Source organism: Tachypleus tridentatus, chromosome 13, assembly GCF_004210375.1.
Source record: "Tachypleus tridentatus isolate NWPU-2018 chromosome 13, ASM421037v1, whole genome shotgun sequence".
NCBI classification, from domain to species: domain Eukaryota; kingdom Metazoa; phylum Arthropoda; class Merostomata; order Xiphosura; family Limulidae; genus Tachypleus; species Tachypleus tridentatus.
The window spans coordinates 117,150,430-117,173,790 of NC_134837.1; the positions used below are offsets into that span (position 1 = coordinate 117,150,430).

General features: G+C 33.0%; 2 protein-coding genes across 12 annotated transcripts in view; one reads left to right on the plus strand and one right to left on the minus strand.

Moving 5' to 3' along the window:
• LOC143238803 (nitric oxide synthase, inducible-like) overlaps nt 1–17,742 on the plus strand; it is a 43,733-nt gene extending 25,991 nt beyond the window's left edge. For 2 of the 9 annotated variants that reach the window (XR_013020772.1, XM_076479344.1), the window contains 2 exons: nt 1–53; nt 2,736–3,565. Coding sequence is in view for 4 of the 9 variants with exons in the window: in XM_076479344.1 (XP_076335459.1) it covers nt 1–48 (48 nt within the window). In the remaining 5 variants the exon portion in view is untranslated. Of the gene's footprint in view, nt 3,566–5,577; nt 5,772–13,121; nt 13,323–17,098 lie in introns of those variants that run through there. The other 7 variants (XR_013020771.1, XM_076479343.1, XR_013020769.1 and 4 more) reach the window with 6 other exon arrangements.
• Nucleotides 3,230–23,313, minus strand: LOC143238806 (ubiquitin-conjugating enzyme E2 L3-like). 3 transcript variants are annotated; one of them, XM_076479352.1, is made up of 5 exons: nt 23,207–23,313; nt 14,229–14,324; nt 13,146–13,332; nt 8,112–8,268; nt 3,230–4,099 (listed from the first exon to the last, which is right to left on the minus strand). In XM_076479352.1, the coding sequence occupies exons 1-4, from the start codon at nt 23,231–23,233 to the stop codon at nt 8,114–8,116; spliced, it is 465 nt and encodes a 154-aa protein (XP_076335467.1). In that variant the 5' UTR covers nt 23,234–23,313; the 3' UTR covers nt 3,230–4,099; nt 8,112–8,113. The 3 variants fall into 3 exon arrangements, with proteins under 3 accessions (XP_076335467.1, XP_076335466.1, XP_076335468.1); XM_076479351.1 differs by lacking the exon at nt 3,230–4,099 and having other exon boundaries at nt 6,047–8,268; nt 23,207–23,311; XM_076479353.1 differs by lacking the exons at nt 3,230–4,099; nt 23,207–23,313 and adding an exon at nt 22,877–22,930 and having other exon boundaries at nt 6,047–8,268.
• Between the last annotated feature and the right edge of the window lie 48 nt (nt 23,314–23,361).

Here is a 23,361-nt window from a genome sequence, read left to right on the forward strand (position 1 = left end):
GATGAAGGTCAGTACCATGAAGACGTATTTGGAGTTATCCACATCTAAGACAAGTAAAAATGGGGTTGTATGAGAATTATACCAATATATTTTAATACATTATTAATGTCTGTTTTCCCGCATTTTATTCAATCTGAATATTATATTGTAATGTTAAAACGTATATTTTCTCTTGTTTAATAATTGAATTTTGGCATATTGAGAAAAATTAATATTCTTGATAGAGAATATTATGTAAAAGAGAGTAATCAACTGACTACGTTTTATCTGCTTGAACGTTTTCATCCATTTTAATGATTTTGTAAGGATTCTTGGCTTAAATTAATGGTTAATTTCTACTAAAGAAGTGATAAAATTGAAAGCGTATATGCTACTTATTATTAGTCATGATTGTATACAAATGTTTTAAATGTGAACATATCTTCTTACTTGAAAGTCTATTTTCAAAAGATACTCGTTTACTCGCACAGATTTGCTATCTTTTTCAGCAGGTTTGCCAAAGAGATTTGCATACTGCAAACTTTGAGGGAACTACCACCTAATTTCATATAAATTGCACAACGGTTCCACAAGGCATATCTTCTTGTCCAGGATATATTCTTTGCCTGTACTCCAACAGTGTCACCACTATTCCACGTCTCACTGCATTATCATCCCTTATTCTGGCCCCAGCAGTTAGGCCTCAATTAGTGAGGATTTTTCAAGGTCCACACACCCCGGTAGCTACAAACTGGTAAATGACAAGGGTCTTCAAACTTCCATGCATAGAAGGAAGTGAAACTGTATGGAGAGGACTAGAAATGGTATCCAGATTATCACTAATCCTTCAGTCTGGAAAGGTCTTTCACTGGAGATGATATATTTTTAAAAGCCAGCAAGTGTGATCCATAGAAGTGAGCAGAAACACATTTTTAACGCTGGCTTTTTGCCAAGATAATTCATAGAATAGGTACAGTCTGGAACAGACAATAAATTAAATATATGTATATATAATTCTAAAACAATCAAATACATTAAAAGTAAATAGGTGACTTTTAATTAATGCTATAAAATAATAATGATCAGAATATAAATAAAAAAAAAACATTACAAAGAGACTCAAATCAAAATTAATCTTTTCATTACCAGCCTTTATTGTCATCATAACACATTTGCAATGGATAATTTCTCTGGGGTATTCCTTATATATGACGAGGATACCTCAAGTGGCTTTGCAGGAAACCTTATTTCACACTGGACAGTATGAGTACTTTCCACTACTTTAATATGATATAGATTTGGTAAGTATACTTTGGGTCTCTTAAACAGAAAATATAAATACTATTCTAAAAGACAGAACAATGATCAGAGAATGGTGACCCATGGAAGCCAGAAGCCATTAGTAAATTTGAAAAGGAGATGAATGTGTGGATAAAGTCTGCCTAAAGGAGCTCTTCCAAGAGTCATCGAAAAAGACATATGAGAGAACAAAAAAGTGAGAAATCAAATGTGAAGAAAAAGAAAATAGTCATTACCTACATCATAAGAGAAACATTTCAATGGCAAAATAAGCAGACCCATCCTGTAAGGGAAGAAGGAAAAAAGGTCCATTGAAACAAAGAAGCAATGGAATAGGGAAAGACAAAGATGGGACCTTTAAAGGGAGCAGTCCATGATATGGCATGTTGAATATCCTAACAGGATACAGGAATCAAGCCTGGTGCAGATGTTCTAGACTCCAGAAGGGAGATAAGAGAGAAGTTAAATGTACCTTTCAAGTGGTCAAGTCCAAGAAATAAAGGATTGGTCCAAGGAAAAGAAGAGATGTATGCTGCAAAAAGCATCTGAAGAAACAATGGTAATCATAAGACAGAAGTATGAAAAAATGAGTCACAAGAGAAAAATGATACAAAAACCAGGAAATCACCAGCTCAAATAAGGCATATACCAGATTGTCCAAAACCTTATTAAGTTCAGAGTCAAACAAGAAAATTAAGCGAGAAGGATTAAGGAAAATGAAAGAGCAGAAGAAAGGACAGGAGAACAAACACCTCTTAGTAACAGGAAAGGAGAAGGGCCATGGACAGGTCCATCCAACACATAGGAAAGGTTAAGACAGAATCCACCAATGGAGTTGGGAAGTAACAAAAAAATGTAATGCACAAAATACTGCAAGGAGGAAAGAGATGGAGGAAGGGCCACAGATGATTATAGTCAAGAATAATACCACAGCAGTGGAAAGTTTAGTCAGATAGAAAATAAAGATGGCAAATTTTGTCCATGAGGGTGTAGTGGGAGATACCCCTCTATAAATAAGGAAAGTGTGAGAGTGAGAAGTAAGAGAAAAAGTGAGGTAATAAGGGGTGGTCTAAAAATCAGGTGGACCATGGTTAAGGAACTAGTTCAGATTACAAGTCGAGCACCCTAACCAACTGGCCATGCCAGGCATACCTGCTGAGAAAGATAGCCAAGCTGTGTTAAGAGTTACCATTTTGTAATATATATTTTTGTAATTTGAATGAAGTAACAAGTTGGAATTTTGACTTTTCAAACATGCCTAATTTTTTTCTCATTTTGAATAATGTGTTTTAAATAAAATTTAATTTTAATACATGTAAAATTATATTCTTTTCTAAGCACAGTTTAATATAAAATTTAAAATAGTGGTGATAACTCAAAACTAGTAGCCAATGTATTCAAGATTAAATGCTGGATGTTTATTTGTATATACATCTGAAAGTTCAATTTCTTTTTAGACTTCTAGAAATAAATTTTCCAAACTTAAGGAATAGTTTTCCTTATCTTACCCTACATTAAATACTATCATATGAAGAAGAAAGGCCCACTTTTTGAAAGTGCTCAGGTTATAAGGTTGTATTCATTTCTATCGAAACTTCTTGAACCTACATGCTTTTCTAACAGCATGAATCATGAATTATTGGAATATTGGTGTTGGAGTGTAAGGTAAGATAGGATTTTCATGTTTCTTGTACCTCTTTGCTAATCTGAACTTTTAAACATATCAGAAACTTATGTCCAAATATAAAATGTTAATAACAAGCCATGTTTGGGGTTTGTACTTCTAATCCTTTTCTAACTATGTTCCTTTTTGTTCCTTGAACCAAGGAATAGTTGCAAAGGTTGTCCATGTGCAAAGCTCAATAAATATTGTAACATCTGTTACATAACATTTTGATGTATCATAGCTCATATTAAAGTGCATTTTCCTCAAATTAATACACTCAGTGTATTGGGAGCTCATCCAGCATAAACTGTACTGAGCTTAACTTCTTTAATACCAATTATTTTGAATACAAGTTTTTAATAGAAAATCAAATGATTAATTTTATTAGTTTCACACTTATCAAGAAACATTATGACTCATAAACAATATTTTTGGTTGCAGCATCACAAAAGAAAATTGAAATGGCTTAAGAAAATAATACATTGGAAGTAAAGGCAGTGGTAATTACAAATGAAACTACACTAATATTATGGAAGTGAAAAATGTTACTAAAATTATGTGATTTCATCTAATATTGACTGTAACACACTAAATATAGTAAATAAAACATTTGTAAAAAAAGGATTTATTATAGTGTTTTGAAAGTAACATTTCAGTACCACAGAACAGAATAATACTGAGAAACAGTAGTTAAAAAAACATGAAATAACTATTCCCAAAATATTGTAAAAAAATTGCATACGTTAACCCTTTCACCACATAATTAGAATTCAGGGTCAGTTCCTGATCAGTCTCATTTCTCCATCAGAAACACTGTAAATTAGCAGTATGTTTTGCTGTATTATGCACTATGATATATATGAGACACTTAAATTGCATATCTTGATGTTATGGCATCAATAACTTACCTAAATTATTGTAAAAGCAGAGAAAAAATATGACAATCCGATGATATCTCTGTTTGTATGTGAATGCCTCATTGTTTCTTGGCTGGTGACCCAGCTGAGAAATTGTTTATATATGTATTTCCTGCTCATCATCCCAGATGTTGGCAAATATGGTGTTCTGGTGATTGATTCAAACTTGTTGAGGGTTGTTGCATTCTGTTGAAAAGGGACAAATTTTCTTACGGCCATGAAGAAAATTTGATTTCCACTGTAAACAACAGTTAACTGTCTATGAATTATAGTTGCTTTCCATGGTGAAAGGGTTAATCAAGTGTCATAAAACACAACATATATTTCAATAATAATAATAATAAACAGGTATGAATGCAACAGTTTGATAGCTTCTAAACTGACTAAGATGCAAAAAACTCACTTTAATTCCCAGAATATGAAAAAGTAAAGGGCACTAAACATATTAAAACTTGTGAGGGACAGTTCTACAATATCCCACTTGAGCCTATAACTTAGGTTCAAAATAAAATATCAATGCAAGAAAAGAATTAAGGGCAGTACTGTTTTATGAATAAAGGAAACAAAGAGAGAGAGAGATGTTTCTTTAAATGTCTTCTATGCACTATTTTACTACATTTTATACATTACAGATTTATCTCAAAACAAAAACTATAGTATACAGACTTTAAAAAGCACTGTGTTTCATTGATTGTTTTATTAGTTATATTACAACAATGTCTGATTAACATTCTCTGGCATTACAACTATATTTTACACTGATTCTTAGTTATTATTGTGTAAAGAATGACAACACAAAAAGTGCAAATAACTAGCAGTATTTGTAACTGGTCTACGTATTCAAAACAAACTGGTAAAATAAATTTATAAATAAGTAATTATATTACATGTGGAATAATACTGGTGCTCACACATATACTGAGACAAGTTGCCAAGTGAAGGTTCTGTTAAATGTAAGCAATAACTTTAATAATTCTTAACTGTTCAATGTCTTCTTAACTCATAACAAGAAAGTCTCAGTAACAGGAGACACCACTGCTTAATATTAGTGAATTGTGCTGCCCTTTGAGGTCAGCATTGTACACTATTACTGACAACTGTTCAAAATGGCAGCCTAAAGTGGGAAATATGTATGCAGCTCCAAATAATTCAAATACAAAGATTAATAAGGATTATCTTTTTTTTAACTTCCAAAAATCTGGAAATGCACGTAGATATTAACTGCTGCACACTATTAGCCTATACTGAGTGTAAAATTATTAAATTGTATATTATTTCTATCAATCTTCTGCATATCACCCAGGCCTGATATATTCCTAATACTATAGTTTATTAAAATTCTAATTATAATTTCAAAAAATTAATCCAATTTTCTTGGCTTGAAAATATTCCAAGAAAAGCAGCTGATGAAGTGTGCAAAATCTTAAAAGTTCATAAAGTGCATATTGAGGACAAAAGGTTATGATAATGTTTAAAGAAACTTGTTATAATTCCTAAAACTATTGTTAGTTTCTCAATCTCCACCGCTGGTGTCACCTTAGTGGTTGCTTCCAGTTTTTTGCATTTCTCCACCACACATAAAAAAGTTTCCATTAAATTTTTTTATGAAGTTTAAAAATTGTCAATTAAATTATGAGAAAAAATGTCTTACTTTTAAAATAAACCAACACAAAAAAACTATATCAGATACATTATGTTCAATTTGTTTCCACACAGCAGAAAAAGGAGTGTGTTTTCGTATACCAAAGCCATATTGGGCTGTTTGCTGAGTCCACCAAGGGGAATTGAACCCCTGATTTTAGCGTTGTAAATCCTTAGACTTACCGTTGTACCAGTGGGGGATGCAGAAAAAGGAATCATATTAACTGATACCAGTAAGAATGAAAAACCATGGTGAAGGACTTCAAAAGGTTAGTTTTTCAGATGTAATTGCATTTTTAGTTAACGTAGTCTCACTTCTTTCACAAAATATCAAGAAACATGAAGTAGACACTACTATATTTATAAGAATGGAACTCTTAATATGAAAGTGATCAGCCCATTTAAATTACACAAAAATGTATTATTATTTACAGAGATTAAACTTCATATTAATATAAAATATTTTTGCTCATATACATTATTGATATAGCAACACATTCAGTGGAAATTATATATAAATATTCTGAAATTAATAGCCTTCCAATAAACACACACAGTTCTTTTATTTTTTATTTTATACAGCTGATTACTTGATGGCACACTGGAGTTGACTCAAAGTGAATATTCTATAGAGGCATTTCCCTCTATTAAAATCCCTTGCCAACAATGTTACACTCAGATGTTTTTATTTATGTTCAAGAAGGAATTCATCTATGCTTAAAGAGTTGTGCAAGCAGTTCAAAATATTCTGGATGAGCTGTATATCTAATTTCTTAAGAAATTCTGCAAGTTATTACATGTTTTTATAACAGCAAATCTAATAATCACACACCACCTCATGTATAAAAGACAGGACAATTCTCTTTACTGTACAAAATTCACAGTTTTAAGGTGTGTTGTTGTCTGCTAACTATAAGTTATAAAGCATCTCTACGTAATTGCAGGCATAAAAATGAGTTTATAATGTCAAAGTTATTTTTATTACTAGTCTAAAAAATTATTCTTAAAATTATAATGTGAAAACAATCATACTTTACATTTGTTTTAAACAAACATACATGTTTCTGAATTATTTCACCTTATAGCAGATAAAACAATTTTTATACTGAAATTAATTTAGTTATACATATTACAGTGGTAAGTATACATGCTTCATTCATATAGAAAACCAAAACCAAAAACTTTATTTTACTGATTTTCCAAAACGTGTTTTCATATAATATATATATATATGTACATGTGTGTATACACATACACAATGAACACACTCTTCATGGAGAAATTTTAAATATTATAACCATTCATTAAAATATCTATATTATGTGACCAATGTTTGATAATCTAATGATTTAAACAAAAGTGACTGACTTATTTACATATTAGTTGCTACTGAATAAAAAACAAAAATTTCCTTAATATTGATACATGTTAACAGTAGCTATCTGCGTAAATGATTAGAATTCCACTGAATGGATTTTACTGTTACTGCTGTGTAAAAATGTCTTTTATACATTAAAATTACCTAAATTCTTTTGTGTTTTGTTCTACTAATTATAACTTTTCTTCTAAATTAACGTAACTTTATTAATAATCTCAAATGAAATAGCCCAATATCAGTTACACTATAACAGTTTGTCATATTGAAAACAAATTATCATTTCTATATATATTAGTATTTCTTTTATCTTGTAAAAAAATAAAACTATGAAAACAAAGGGGGGAAGATTTGGTTTGAATTCCATGCAAAACTACTAGAAGACTATCTGCACATGCAGTGATAAACTAGAGGAAAGGCAGCTAGTCAACACCACCCACTGTTAACTCCTAGTCTATTCTTTTGTCAACAAGTAGTGGGATTAAGTATCACATTATAATGCCTTAGGACTAAAAGATCAGGTATGTTCAGTGATGGGGAGGGAAAAAAAGAAATATTTTATCTCAACTGTTGCTCAAATTTCATGCCATTTTGATTTACATTACAATATTTTATTGTATTAAAAAGAGTCTTTAATATGTTTAATTCTGGAAAGGTCCACCACTTTGTTCTTTTAAAATGACAATCAGATGTGAAAAGTTAGACTAGATTTTACATACAAGTCACTAGTATACTGAGGCAGTACTACTTAGTTTTGTCTGTAAAAAGTAAATATTGTGCTATAAACTTGTGAATATTTAGCTTTCTAAACCCTGTTATGAACTGTTACACATAAAAAATAAATACACATTTTCTTAGTTCTTAACAACATATAACAAGAAATAAGGAACTTTTTGACACAAACACATTATAGTGATCTGTTATGTCTTAACTGGAGTTAATTGTGCAAAATAAACAAACTATATCAATATAAAACTAAATATAATTTAGAAACAACTCAGAATAAAAAAGTATACAGCATGCCAATAATCATCTTCAAGCAATGAGTCAGCAGCTTGAGTAAAGAAATACTCAAAAATATGCTTGCTGGTACCTGATATTCTACTTTATCTCTTTTCACTGAATTAATGTTGAATTTTTTCAACTTTACACCTAACTGGTGCTAAAAATAATCATTTTCATGTATATTAAAAAAAGAAGTTAATGTGATTTCTAATACAATAATGAAACTGACAATTAATCAGGGGGTCTCTTTCCGGAATGCTTTTTGGTGAATTCCTCTGCATTCTTGAAAAACCTTTTCTTGTCTTTTGTGTATTCTTCTGCCAAGTCTGCTCGTAGTGGATGTTCGGGCTCAGGATCATTTACTAGTGCCACAAGGGCTTGAATAACTTATAGGAAAACAGAACCTTTCATATTAGTAAAACAAATCACTTATGACTCAAAATAAAATGGTAGTACAAATGGGGTTTTAAACCAAACTATAATTTGCTAACAAATATAAATGAAGACAAATTACATAATATTCCTTTTAAAGGTCAGTACTGAACTGAAAGTTAACATTTTCCCAATCTGAAACTGTATTTACAAAAGACACTTACCTCTTCACACTGAAAAGCTATCTTCCTTGCACAACTGTCTAAGATATTTACATGCCACTAGCCTCAAGATAATTCCCACTTAATTTCACGTTTTAATGTTCACTGCACTGGTGCATGATGATATCAGCATGCAATTAAAAACCTCTCCATCATTTGGTGACTTCATTCTTTAATAGGATAAGACAAAGAATGTGCACCTGATTAGGAAAATGTTAATTTCTGAGATTACAAGTCACCTCTCACACAGAAAAGATAGCATACCACATTTTACCTCGATGAATTCCATTTAGAAACTGCTAGAAAAGAAATTCATGGAGTGTGACACTCAATGGCAGAAGATCCACAGGGGCATATCCACTGGAAACCTCATTTCATCTCAACCATGGTATCCACTTGTCCAGAATGTAAAGAGGGAAGTAACAAATAAGCCCCACATGCCATAGGGAGGAGCAGAAAAGAACATGACTGTGGAGGAACTTGCATACAAGCAGTTAGTTAGACAATATGTATAGTGTGATTGGGGTACATTCATACAGTACCTTGCATGCCTACCTGAACTCCACTGAACAGACAATGACTGCATGAGAAGGGTACTTGAGTTGTGCAGTATGGCTTGTGTAATGTGTATTTACAAAGAATCTACTAAACAGACTAAAGTCTGCAGAAGGAGGCACTTTAGTTATGATGTATTGTTTTTTTATACTGCATGCCCACCTCAATTCAACTAAATAGACACAATCAACAGAAGGATAACACATTAGTTATGCACAATGGTTTTCTATATGTGCAAACTTCAACTAAATAGGGCCTGGCTACAGTAGGAGGGTACAAACGGTAGGAGTTGTGATTTTGAGGGGTGACACAATTTGCTGACAGTGTTGCTGTGACTCCACTTCCTATCATATTCTGCTAAGCCTGACTGGTGAGAATTCTCCATAGTCCATCACCCCAGCATTTAGAAACAAGTAAGTGGCACAGGTCTCCCGTGCTTCGCTCAATAAAAGTGGTGAAAATTTACAATGGGGAGACATGTAAAAGTGCCTAGATTCTTAACAGACCTCTAGCCAGAAAGGTTTAATACATATATATTAGTGATGGTACAATGGGTGATGGCAAAATCATCTTTTTTAAAATCAACAAGTTCAAACCAAAGAAGTTGGCAGAACAGTTCCCTGGTTCTGGCTTTTTTCATGAAATAAGTACAGTCTGAATTTGATAACTGAGTAGATATGTATACCACAAGGATACCTCAAGTATTTTTGCAGAACACTCAACCTAACAGTAGTCACTGGTAGAGACAGGGTGGATGGTACGAGCATTTTGCATTATCCTGGCTTAATGCAGATTTTAAGTAAATATATCCTGAAAGGCAACACCAACAATCTGGCAAGATCCTATAAAATTAAAAAGAGGTTCTGATAAAGAAATTTGTAGATACTCTTCTCAAAGACAGTGGGAGACTGAAAAATAGCAAAAGATGGAAGCTTTTCGAAATCCAGCAGAAGACAAAAACAGCTAGATGGTGGAAATAAAATGAGACAAACATATGGAGAGTTGTTCACATGCCCACCTGGAGGAACCTGTCCTAGGGCCAGTGAAGGTGAGATATAAAAGAATGAGAAAGGTGATGAATCAAATGCAAGTATCCATTTTCAGAGACAAATATACCAACAAGGGAAGTCAACAGGGCCACTGAATAATGACAAAAGGAGATAGGAGAGAAAGTAGGGTTATCCTTCCATGGTTGAAGTCTCAGGTAGGAAAGATTGGTCCATCAAAAGGAGTATGTAAGTACAGTAGAAGTGAGTGTGAGAAGCATCTATAGTATAGACAACCAAATGATGGCAATCACAGGCTGTAAGAGGAAGGAAATAAGTCTGGACAAAAAGATGGTACAAAAGCAAGAAGTCTGAGGCTCAGATGTGGCAAGCAAGAGGCATGAGAGTATTCAAATTCACACTAAATGCCTCAATCAGACATGGGTGGGATATGGGTGTTAAGGCTGGAGAAGAAAGGAGCATAACAGAGTAAAGAACAAAAAATGAAACAGGAAAGGCAAAATGTCATGAATGAACAGCCAGGTAAAAAGGCAAAAATATGGTTCACAGTATGATGGCCAGGAATGGCTGATAGTACAATAATGACCACCACCACTTTTGTTGAGACACAAGACAGTTAAATGATGACAGGAATGCAATAAAAATACAACATGGCTTAACAGTCTGGTCTGATAGGCAACAGATAGGGCATATCTCCCATATGAAAGTGAAATGATGATATCTTCTGATGAAGAGAGGCATATGTGAAGGTGGATGGGTCTGAATGTTAAACAAAGAAGAAGAAACCAAGACTAAGCTGGACAAAAAGGCTTCAACGATAGGGCTAAAAAAAAATGAGGACACAAGGAAGGAGAGAAAAAAAAAGAGCAATATGCATACAGAAAAAGGTGCCACTATGCCTGGCTGAGGATGTTTACAGCCAGAGCTGAAGGATGAGAATTAGAGGACCAGATGAGAGAATGCCCTAAGTAAAGAAGGGTAGCAAAGGACATTCATAAGGAGCATGTTCAACTAAGTGCAATGCAAATGAAAAACTGGAAGTGTAGAGATCACTACACTGTTATGTGAACTGGATAAGAAAAATTAGTCTATCACCAAATTCTAGGATCCTGGCAAATGATAAGGTTCATGACAAATTTGACATGAATGGGCCCAGAAAAATATGTCCAATGCTTGAAAGCAGAGAGTCCTAGAACATGCACCTGCTGGGTAATTGGTTGAAGAAACAACCATGAAATTGATGGATTGACTCATAACCAAATTACCTACCAGTATGAGTAGGAATGGGAAGATGCCCAACAAACAGCAAGATATTCGAGCATTTTGATATGGAATGAATGCTCATCCTGTATAAAACCACCACAAGTCATGCCTTCATTCAGATGTAAACATTAATGAAAAGACAGATCTGACTAGAGTCAGCAGGGAATACCTAAAGTAGTATGGGCATGGGCCAGTCACCATGGCAGTATCTTGAGACATTCACAAAGAGGCCAATGGAATCCCAGAAAATCTCTTAAGTCTGCAAGAACCACTGGAGAAGACACATGAGTGTACATCCCAAAGGAATAAGGTATTTGAGGAAAGCCAAAATCTCCAAATGAAGAACCTTACAATACCAATTAATATAAGAGTTAATGCTATACCAAAGGGAAAAGCAAGGAATGGGTAGATACTAAAATGATGGACTGAATGTAGAAACATATGGAAGACAGGTCAAGAGTAATGTGTGAGAGGGTATGTTCAACACAGTGACCATGGCCAACCACATACTGAATGAAAAAGACCATAGACTGGGTTGAAGGAGAAAAGAAGTAAAGAGAAGCAACAAGAGAGACCAAGATGGAAAAAGGAAAAACAACTGTCAGAACAAAATGACATCAAGAACAAGAGAAGAGGAAGCAAAGGTTACCCACAGAGCCACATGCAACATTACAGTCACTGCCAAAATAAGTGGTGAACTAGATTTATGGAAGAGAAAGGTAAGGTATTACCCAAATAAAATAAACATAAATTTGTAGTTCAAGAGATCACTCCTTACTGAGGAGGAAGAATTCCAGCTAATGGGATATGAGCAGAAGGCCTGGTAAGCATGTACTAATTCACTATACACTGAACAATGGCTACAACATTCCCAAACAGTTAAAAAATCATAATAGAAATAAGGTCTGTATGTGATATCATCAATCACACAGAACAAAGTATATGTCACCATCATCTGAGAATTCATGATAATAAAAAAATAAAAACTTTTCAAATGAAAGCCACAGAATGAAACCAACATTTTATTAACAAACACAAAGCTCATCAACCTGAACTCAGATGAGGAATTTGGATCCTGCCTGTTCTATGTAATGTTGAGAAGACCATGTATGCAAATGTATAGGAAGAGTTACTGAGCATGGAAGATAGCTTTTCTGTGTGAAAGGTAAGTTATCATGTCAGAATATAACATTTTAAAATTCAAGTGTTATTAAATCTCTTTGAACATTAAAATTTTGTATAATACATTCCTCACTTAATATTTTATATTAATGTTTCAGTATAGCATTACTACATATGCAGTAGATTATATCATTCATTGCACAATAATTCAATACAACAAAATAATGCATGCTTCAAAGACATATGAAAATCTCTGCTTAATTTAAGTAATGAATAGGTAAAATTTATAAACTTCAAAACCATTCTTTAAAATCTAAAATCACCACCAACAATTACATAAAAATATGTCTCAATATCACGTATTTGCAATCTCAATTTTTAATAAACAAACAAGAAACAGTAGACAAAAATTCAAGTTTCATTAGTAGTTAGCATTATCACCTAGAAACTAATGCAGGTAGATGAAACCCACTAGTCGATCATAATAAATTATTTATATCTACTTAAATTCTCTCTCTTACAGAATATTTTCAAGGCACAAGTTAACTTGACCAACATCTAAGTCGCCTACAATTTTTTAATCTTACCGAAGTCTAGCTTTATTTTATTTTTATCTTCTTTTACCTTAGTGCACTAAGATTTTTTTAAATATTTCCTCCCTACAGTTTTCATATATCATATTTTATTTATCCATGTTAGATTTTTTTTAGAAAACAAGACCACCTTGTTCTGTTTTCGTAGCTGGCTTCCAGTTTTCAGCACTGATGATAGGCAAACAAACTTGTCCCTTCTCATCAATGTTTGGGTGGTAAATCTTAGTCCGAAATGTGATTTTTGGTGGTTTGAAAGGATATTCTGCAGGAAAATTTACTTCTATTCTGAAGGCTCCTTTATTATAAGGTGGGTTATCCTAGTTCATTATATAAAATAAAGTTTAAAAATGTAAACAACAACAAACAAATATGAAACATATAAAACAACAGATTTCTTATTTACTGATATCTCTATTTCCTACAGTTAAAAACTAAAGATCAATTTTTGTTCATTTCTCTGTGTTAAGCATTACTTTCAGAATTTAATACACAAAGTTACCATTAAAAGTATCTCTTTGACATAAATATTAATGTTGTCTTGGAGTTACAGATCATACTTGTTTTTGCCTAGTTAATCAAAAGTAACTAGAAATGATTTATCTCAAAATTTCTACCAGAAGACCTGTTGTAAAGATACAAAAAACAATTAATAGTAATTATTCTATTCTTTTTAAAGAACCAGAGATAAACCATAAAATACTTCTACAGTCATTCTGCCTTAGCTAATAAACTGGGAATTTCACTCTTAGTATGGTTTTTGTTCCTTAGCCAAAGAACACCTATAAATATCCAGATAGCTAATTGTTACTTCCAAGTTACTTTTTCAACATCATGAATCCTTGTAGAGTAATTTGGAATTCTGCATTCTATGTTTATTTGAAAGTCAATAACACCTCTCATGCTAAGAATATCCTTATATGTAAGAGACAATCCACTTTATAAACTTGTCAAAAATGTTAAAAGTGTATTGAAAAAAGCTACCTTTCATTCAAGCATATATAGTAGTAAATATAATTACCAGGGAATATTGTTAAAAGTACATAAAAACAGTGGTTTGAGTTGAATTATTTAGAACTACTGTAGCTAAAACTTATTTTTCATGATAAAGCTAATCACAAAAAATAAAGAAGCAATATATTTGCTTGCCAAGGATTCAATTCATAACACAGAAATGCTCAAACACTTTATATGCGATATGTTTAAGAGTACTTACAGGCACTACAAGACCTTGCCACAAAAGGATATTTGATTCATCAACCTGTATATCTCTGACAGATTTCATTCCTGACTTCCGAATGTCTTGCAATTCCTACAATTTTATGACATAAGTTTAGTTAGTTGAACATTTATGTGAACCTATTAATAAATAATAATAAAAAAAGGCCTTTCATAACCCCTTTTGTTAAATCTACTCTTAGGACTTGAATAAACCATGAAACTGCAATGAAGCATTAAGTACATTCAAGCTTAACCAATGCATGTCCTATTATGTGCTGTTTTAAAATTAAACCAGAGCCTTTTTACCTTTTAACTGCAAATGGGCAAGTCTCTCATGTTACTCAAACTGTTTGAAATTTATCATTTTACATTTTTGCTCATTCACTATATAAGAATGTATGGTAAACCCCCTTGTTTCCAACTTAGATTATAACGATAGTACCAAAGTACCAAATGTGAAATGTTCCAGTGGAATATGATGGGGTCAATTCCATGTCCAATCATCCAGATTTTGGAAAAATTTCCAGGTGACCCCCACAGAATGCCTTGAAACAATTCACATGTGCTCATCTACCCATATAATGAAAATTTCCAAAGATTAGATCAATATCTCTAATAGTTTCTGATTTATAGCCCTGTAAAGTTTAATTAATTTTTTTTTTATTTTTGGCAAATTCATTTTTGGGCAACTTTGGCTGCTTAAAGTTGCAAGAGTAATTGTGGTAGAAGGCTGAAATATGCTACATTGACTGAATTAATCTCACAGAATTCAAAAATGGTCTCAAACCAAGTTTATCTCTCTTAGGATTTTCATAGTGAGGTTGTAAAACCCAAAATCGTAAATAACATTGGTTTATTTAATAAGCCATATCTCTAAGACTTAATATGATACAAAGTTTTCAATGAGTATTTTAGATCACAAAAGAAAAATATTCAGTACTATTACTGTATTCATAATTTGCTAACACATATAGAGAATGTGTCATATATGTATTCTCATACAAAATCAATGCAATACCTGAACATTAAAAATTCAAGTACTTTGTTGGATCATTCTGTGTATATTGTAATGAACAAGATATTGTACAAAAAAAATTTTTGCAAACTTGACTCATTTAATCTTTCACCTTTTTAAAACTCTTGCCAAGTTGCACCTATTTATTTAGCTCATTAGGTGTGTTCATGGATTTAAGTACTGTCTTCTGGTTGCACATGCATAACCCAGCTATCAGTGCATGTGACATATTGAAATATTAAGTGTAATATATAAATATGCAAGCATTCATGCATCATTTAATGTAAAAGCCTTCCAGCTATCAATATATCACTGGTGATTTGCAGACCCCCACTGTGACATATTGAAATATTAAGTGTAATATATAAATATGTATTATAAATTCTCAAGCATTCATTTGTTCTTTTGTAAAGATTTGTTTTCATAGAATTGTTTTCTGGAAAGATATTCTTTTTTTTGTTATGCATTTAATGTAGAAAATGTATGCATAAAAACACTAAATTCAACTAAAGGAAAATTAAAGTAATTATTCTTATAATGTCTTCCAGTTGTTCAGGCAAATTTTATTTCAATATATCACTGGTTAAAATGATTTGCTCCTACATAATGTGAGACATTGTCCAAATTCATCATTCACTTTAACCACAAGTTTGAAGTCATTTGCTAACATTCTACACCTAAACCACTTTCTAAAACCAAATGTATACATCAAACACATATTTAAAAATCTTATTTGTAAAGAGAAGAATCTCCAGTTTGGTTGCCAAAAGATTTTTTTACACTTCTAATTGTGCCTGTACTGTGAACTTAATGTTTAACATCCTAACCTTAGTCTTTAAATGCATAGAGTCTACAAATGCTCGCATACATGCTAAGAAATCTCAGCACTTATAATGATGTGCCACTTTGACTGTTGCTAAAATCATGAAATATTGTCTTTTACTGTTGATACAGACACATACATTCCCCAATTAGTTGCAGGTGCAACAGGAGTCAGTTCCAACAGTTGCCTGCATTTGTGATTCTTGTTTTACAATCATTCACTTCCCTCTTAAAAAAACCCAGTTTTGCTCATTCAGAAGCAATCCAGCCAATCAGCAATCATATTTTTGAGCCACAATTAACTATAACATAACTTCTTGGAACTATGCATATTGATGAAAAAGTCAAATGATGAAGTGGAATGTTTCATAGTTGACCAATAGGTTAATTATTTCAATAATTTTGTAAATATTTGTACATCCCTGTTTACCATTTTCAATATAATTATAATTCTGATGGTGACATGCAACTCAAAGAATTGACCTCCAATTGATTTTTTGTCATGTGCTCTTTGATGACTTTTCCTACAATGGGCTAACATACAGTGAGTGTGGTTCTAAGGGAAACTTTGTTGGAAAAGGCCAGGTAAATTTACAGAAAGCAAAATGTATAACATATTAACTCTATGCATATATTGTTGTTATGGACCATTTGCTAATGTAGGATCTGTAAAGAAATGACTTGGCTTTGCAATATGGAAAGCATTGTTTTAAACCTTTCTTTCATTCAGAGTATTAACTTATGTAAATAAATGATGGATACTGTTTAATTAATATTTTACTTTGTTGTAAATATTATTTTATATTGAAAGAAAATGAAAATAGTACATGGTCATAATTGCAAGCATACTTAAAAATCAGAAGGTTGTTGTGAATAAAGTGTGTTGGATAGTTTACTGTGACTAAGAAATTTGACATTACTGTTAAAACATTGCCTAAAATAAATTGATAATTTTAAATGAACACAAAATAATGATTTAAAAACAGGAATAATAATGCAATTATTATGATGATCACTCTACATTTCAGATATCCATTTCATTACTTAATTTTGCCAGACAGAGCAAGAAAGGTCAGTCATAGGCAATATCATCCTTGGGGTTAAGGAGGAGCTACCTAACATCTGTGTCCTTTTTGACCTACTGTTGTCTGTACCAGCCAACACTTCTGAAAGTGAAAGAAGTTTCAGCAAGATGAAGATGATGAAGACTAATCTGAGATCTTGTTGACAGGATTACTGAGCAGTTTCTGGTTATGCTTTACTTGTTTTCAGTGAGTGCTTTTGATTCAATAACAGCTATCCATCTTAAGAACTTCAGAACACTTTACATAAGGAGCTTAAATATGGCAGGATCCAAATTGAAAAGCATGTGCAGGAGAGTGACAAAGAAAGGGACAAAGAAAGAATCCAAGAAATGGATGTTGGGACGTGGACACTGACGTGTGTTTCTTTTCATTTAAATCATCACAATCTGAGCCGTTTTAGAGCTACTTGCATATTTTCCATATGTTGCTAATTTGAGGATTTTGGTTATTACAAATTCAAATTTCTGAATGACTAACCAACAGTTGTTTCAGGATATGAAAGAATGATTGCAATAAAGTTAGTGGTAATGTAAAGTGTATAATTTTTCCATTTCTACATTAAAAGTGGTTGGCATTTTATTGGCAAATAATGTGTCAGCTAGATGGTGATGCATTGTATGGGAACAAGAATATACTGAAAATGATATAAAGGTATTCTCTCATTAATTATTTGAATTAGGAAAGGACACTACTTTAAAATGAAACAAAAAGTTACTATTATGCCATGCTTTAGAAACTAAAAGCCACATATGAAACAAAGATCATTTAAACAGTCAGAAAAAAATGAAATGGTTTGATTTGTGTTCTTTTTAATGAAATACAAGTTCTCAAAAAAATATTACATACATTCAGAAAAAAATGAAATGGTTTGATTTGTGTTCTTTTTAATGAAATACAAGTTCTCAAAAAAATATTACATTCACCTGCTACTTCAATTTTACAATGAACTATAACACTAGCCCCTAAAAATTAAATATTTTGGGGGTAAATCTGGTTCCCTGAGAAAAAAATTAATTATGAGTCCTGCAGCTGGTTGAACCAAGTGTTGTAGATGGCTATGGTGCATCAGACCATAATTGGTGGGTCAACTCCAGTCTGAAATCAGGTGACATTGGGAATTTATCATCTGATCCACAGTTGAAGGAGCATCCCTACCATTTTCATCTCAAGACAAGAAAGAAGAAGGGAAAACAGGTTCTATTCTACCATCCTAATCAAGTCACATGTGCATACCCAGTACATAACCAGTACCAGGTTACCTGGGAACTTGATATCTGGGCAATGATAGGAAAGGGGAATACAACATGGAGGTTCATTCAAGTCTAAAACCTGGTGGAATAAGGAATTTATCATTCAGTCCTGAATAGAACAAGAGCTTCCACATATGTGAGAGTTTAAGCTGGCTGATCAAGTTTTATTCCCATACCAGACCACATAGAAACTGACATCCAGGAGGTGATGAGGGTGGTCACAACCATAAAAGTGAAATGCATTTTGGTGGATCATCTATAGTCCATAACTAATTGCCATCAAGTATTTTTCTCCTGGGCCAAAGTAGGATGAGGGTTTACCCCAATTACATTAAGAGAACAACAATGCTTTCATCTTGAATGGGATTGAGCACACTCAGAGGTGTGTCTCCATGGTATGCCATCACAGTGGCTAGAAGCTAATAAATAGTAAGTGTTCTTGTATTCCACTCAAAGATAGGATGGAACTAATGTGGTGGGTAGTCTGGAGGAATGCAACTCTGGAGAAAGTGCACAACAGCTGTCCCAACACTGCTTTACTAATGATAGTACGAATGGGTATGATCTCAAACTGGCATACATATGATGAAATATACCACAAAGATAAATCTACCACCTTATTATGGCACATTCTATATCAACAGTGGGCATTCTAGATCTAAAATGCCATACAGTGCAGATTTATGGATTAGTATACCCAGACAGGCACCATTCATCACACATCAAGATCCAATATGTAAAATTTGGCCACTATAAGGAAATAAAGAAATATAAAAACATATACCCATTCACAGATGAACTGAGTTATGGAGGATAGCAATAGACAACATTTGGTGCCTTAATGAGAAAGTCGTATGATGAAGTTAATGAGAGATGAAGGTGTGTGACATTATCTACACACTAGACTAGATGATCTCCCCAATGAGCAACAGAAGTGAGCAGCCAGAAAGAGAGGGTGAGGTGTTGGATCTGATGTAAGAATACTGGAAAAAGACACTGAGAGAGAAGAGTAAAGGAAGAATAATTCAATCACATAAGTTGGTGAATCCAACCCATAAAAGTGATGGAAGAAATATATCAAGTACAGAAAGTGTTCCAATGGAGAAACAGATGAAAATAGTACAGGACTTGCAGGCAACATCACACTAGAGAGCACAAACAGGACAGAGAAGATAATCTGGACAGGAGTGGGAATAGAATTTGGAAATGGAAGGAAGGGAAGTAGTTGTAAATGTGATGTCATATTCCAAAGTCAAGAACATCCCAGGACAAAAAACAACTGTGATATGTATACAGGAGGAATACAGGTACAGTGATAAGGGATATGTAAAACATTAAGGTAAAAAAAAACATCTGACCTTCAAAAACAACAGACAAAAAAGGAGCAATACATATGATATCCAGAACAAAAGATATATTACAGAAAAGCAAGGTTGAGTTATGGTCTGAAGAACTTCTTCAAGGTCTGAAACAAGAAGGGACATAGTATGAGATGGGCAAAGACAAGGAAAGGAGCAAAACAAGGAGGTGACAGAACAGGAAAACACTCTTTTGAAAAAATGGAAGGTATTGAATAAGACTGACAAATAACCAGCAAGGGTAGCCACAAAAGTATCATTGTGAAACAGTCAAGTTAATTGTCAAAGACATGAGGCACACCAGGATGGGAAGAAAAGTTACCATGGTGTAGAAACTAATGGTGAAAAACATGCCATTTACTCTGATACATTAGTAAAGACTAGGGACAGACTAACTGGGAAAGTAGGGATGCTTTATGTGTGGAGAGTCCAGACTGCAAAAATGCAATGAGAAGGACTAGGTGCAGAAATGTATGGGAAATAGATAAAATTTGAGGAAGGAAAATGAAAGAAGGATAGACACAAAAGCAGTGGACAGATTAATCCTGACTGAATGCATCTACTGTCAAAGCCAAAGAATGTGGAACCAGGAACTAAAAAAAAGATTGACTTGAAAATGAGATGGATGGCAAACATTTCCACCAGGATCATGACCATCAAAACAACTAAAGAATTAGAGACCATTTAATGAGGAGAATCTTGTTGAGGTCATACAGTCAATCCATGACAAGATTCAGAACATCAATAACATGACTCATTACCAGATATGTAAAATGGTCCAAGAATAGGAGTCTGAACATTTGAAAATAAAGCAAACTGAGTCCAGGCAATCCTGATCAAGATATCAGTGAGCATGACAATAGGGAATGATGTGTTTTATGGCAGTCTAAGTCCACAACAGAGAAAGAACCTCATACATAGAAAAAGAGCACTGACAGTTGAGAAGCAACAACTCCCTCAATCTCAAGTTATGAAGAAAAGGCTGGTCCAACTGAGATAGAAGTTGATGAACTATTCCTCGTAAATATTGTAGCATTCTGGAGAAGAACAATCTGAAATACACCAGAGTGATGTTGACAAGAGAATTGGACCCAGAAGAAAAGGGAAATAAATTGGAAGTAAGAATCAGGGAAGTGGAGTGATAAAACAATTTTTTTTTTTTAAATAACCCATGAAGTATTTAAAGAACTGAGGTGATATTTTATCAAAGGTGCATAAAACTTGACCAAACATGCTCTAAATTCATAAAAACTTACAGTATGGCTACTGATATCATTGGTTGTAGTGTGTCCAGAGATGAGTAACTCAATGAAGAGCCCCTGAAATCTCAAAGAAGGGGAGATGAATGGGAGTAGATGAAGGTTGCAGAATACAAGTGACTAAGGAAGAAAGAGAGTGTTGATTAGTGGCTCTCACTCTTGACTATAAGTATTCAAGAGAACTGTAAAAAAACCCTGCTGCAAAGAAATGGAGCCATGCGAAAGACCCAGAAATAAGACGTGGGTAGGCACGCATTAACTAAATGTAAATGCCCATCTAGGATGTTCCCAAAACAGAATAGCTAAGGATGTAGGGAAAGAGTTCAGAAAACATGAGAAATACATCAGAGAGTATCACCTGACAGCCCTTAAGAGAAGCTGGGTATATATAACCAGCCTCAACTACAACTCAATGCATTTAATTTCATAAATTAACCACCTTTACTTTAATCTCAGCTGTGGTTCCCAAACATTAAACTTGTATTCTCCAGTCTTTAGGATACAGCACAATAAAACCAGAGACCCTCTCTTGATAAGGTAAACTTTTTTAAAGTCACCACTTGTTCTACCTTAAGAGAAAATAAGCTAAAATATCTTAAATTATTCCTATAGTACAATTCTTCCCACCCTGAATAATCATAATAACTTTTCTATTAACCCTTCCTAACAAGTCAATATCCTTTCCTAGATAACAAAACTGAGGCCTAACATGTGATTTGTACCAAGAAGTAAATTAGTACTTTTAACTTGTAATAAATGGCTATGAATAAATCCTAAACTTATTTTAGCTTTACTACTACCAACAAACTATTGGCTTGATGGTTTGAGCAACTTGTATAGCAGTAGTACTGCTATGTCAATATTCTTTCACGGATTCATATTGTGAGTGGGCTCCCATCTATATAAATCACAAGATAAATTATTAAACCCACATCCCTACCTTGTAGTTAATAATAATAGATTTTCAAACTATTTGTACTACTTAAAAAGTGATCCAATTCACTCTGTGGTATCCCAACATTCCCAAAACAATTAGAAATACCAAATTGTTGAATATCATCAATAAATCATTTGCATTTAAGAAATAGTACTAATTTACAATTTATGCTCCTTTGTTTAATGGATGGAACAATCTGATGAACCAATAGGTCTTTTGTTCACCTGAAATGTTACATTAGTCTACATTAGATAAAACAAAGGCCCATGTACAGACTTCTGGAAGTTTTGATCTGGCATTATCTACTAGTAGAATTAACAATCATTGTAATTTTATCAACTATTAAAACTCTACACTAATTTAAAATCTTGAAAAGGTGAATTTCTTGAATTATTAAAATGAAAATAAGTAATTACCATCAATAAAGTATTAAATAAGCTTTCATTGTATTAACTTTAAAAATTATACAGTTAAATAGAGATGGGCTTTTAAATTGTTTAATATAAACACTAAACAGTGTAATTTATAATGGTGGACAATATCAGTTCTTAAATAATAATGCATTAACACTGTTACTGGCAGTATACAATCATAGCCTTTAACTTGAGTTCTTCATTTTGGTACCAAACCTGAATTTTAACTTGTTTTAGTGCTGACATTATTAGTGTAAACATACAAGTTATGGGCAACTCATATATATTTTACAACTATAATACTTAATAATAACAGTATAAACCCAGAACATGCATAAAAAAAACTAAAAACCACAGAATTTACAAATTATAATTTAATTTGTATCAGTCTAAATATATTCAAGCATAGCACTTTAAAACCATATTTCTGCATACATAAAACAATTGTCTACGATATGTATATAATAAAATTTAAGATAATGTGTGTGTGTGTGTTTTACTCACAGCAAAGCCACATCGAGCTATCTGCTGACCCCGCCGAAGGGAATTGAACTCCTGATTTTAGCGTTGTAAACACGTAAACTTACAGCTGCATTAGCGGGGGGCAGATAATAATATACGTAATTATAAACATATGAGTATTACTACTGTTGTTGTCACTTATATTGTAGACGACAAACCTCCCAAAGCTACAGTGGCATGTCTGCGTACTTACAACGCTAAAAACCTGGTTTTGATATTCGTGATGTCAAGCACAGATAGCCCATTGTGCACCTTTGTGCTTAATTACAAACAAACGTAAAACCGTAATACAAGAACAAACTAGCACGCTACCTTTTGAAGTCTTCTTGTTGCTGCCATCTTTGCACTCAAATATGCAGACTAAACGCGATGACCCCAGGTGAGTATTTGGAGAAACTGTTACAAACATCAAATCCCTCAATAGTTTAAATGATATGCTAATAAACGTGTTAATACTAAAACAAACA

What these genes read in the sequence shown, in the direction of transcription:
- LOC143238806 (XM_076479352.1), bottom strand. Translation starts at nt 23,233, where the DNA reads ATGGCAGCAACAAGAAGACTTCAAAAG. An exon ending in CAACAAGAAGACTTCAAAAG is followed by an intron (nt 14,325 to 23,206) that starts GTAGCGTGCTAG and finishes ATAAAATTGTAG; the next exon opens with GAATTGCAAGACATTCGGAA. An exon ending in GGCAAGGTCTTGTAGTGCCT is followed by an intron (nt 13,333 to 14,228) that starts GTAAGTACTCTT and finishes ATAATGAACTAG; the next exon opens with GATAACCCACCTTATAATAA.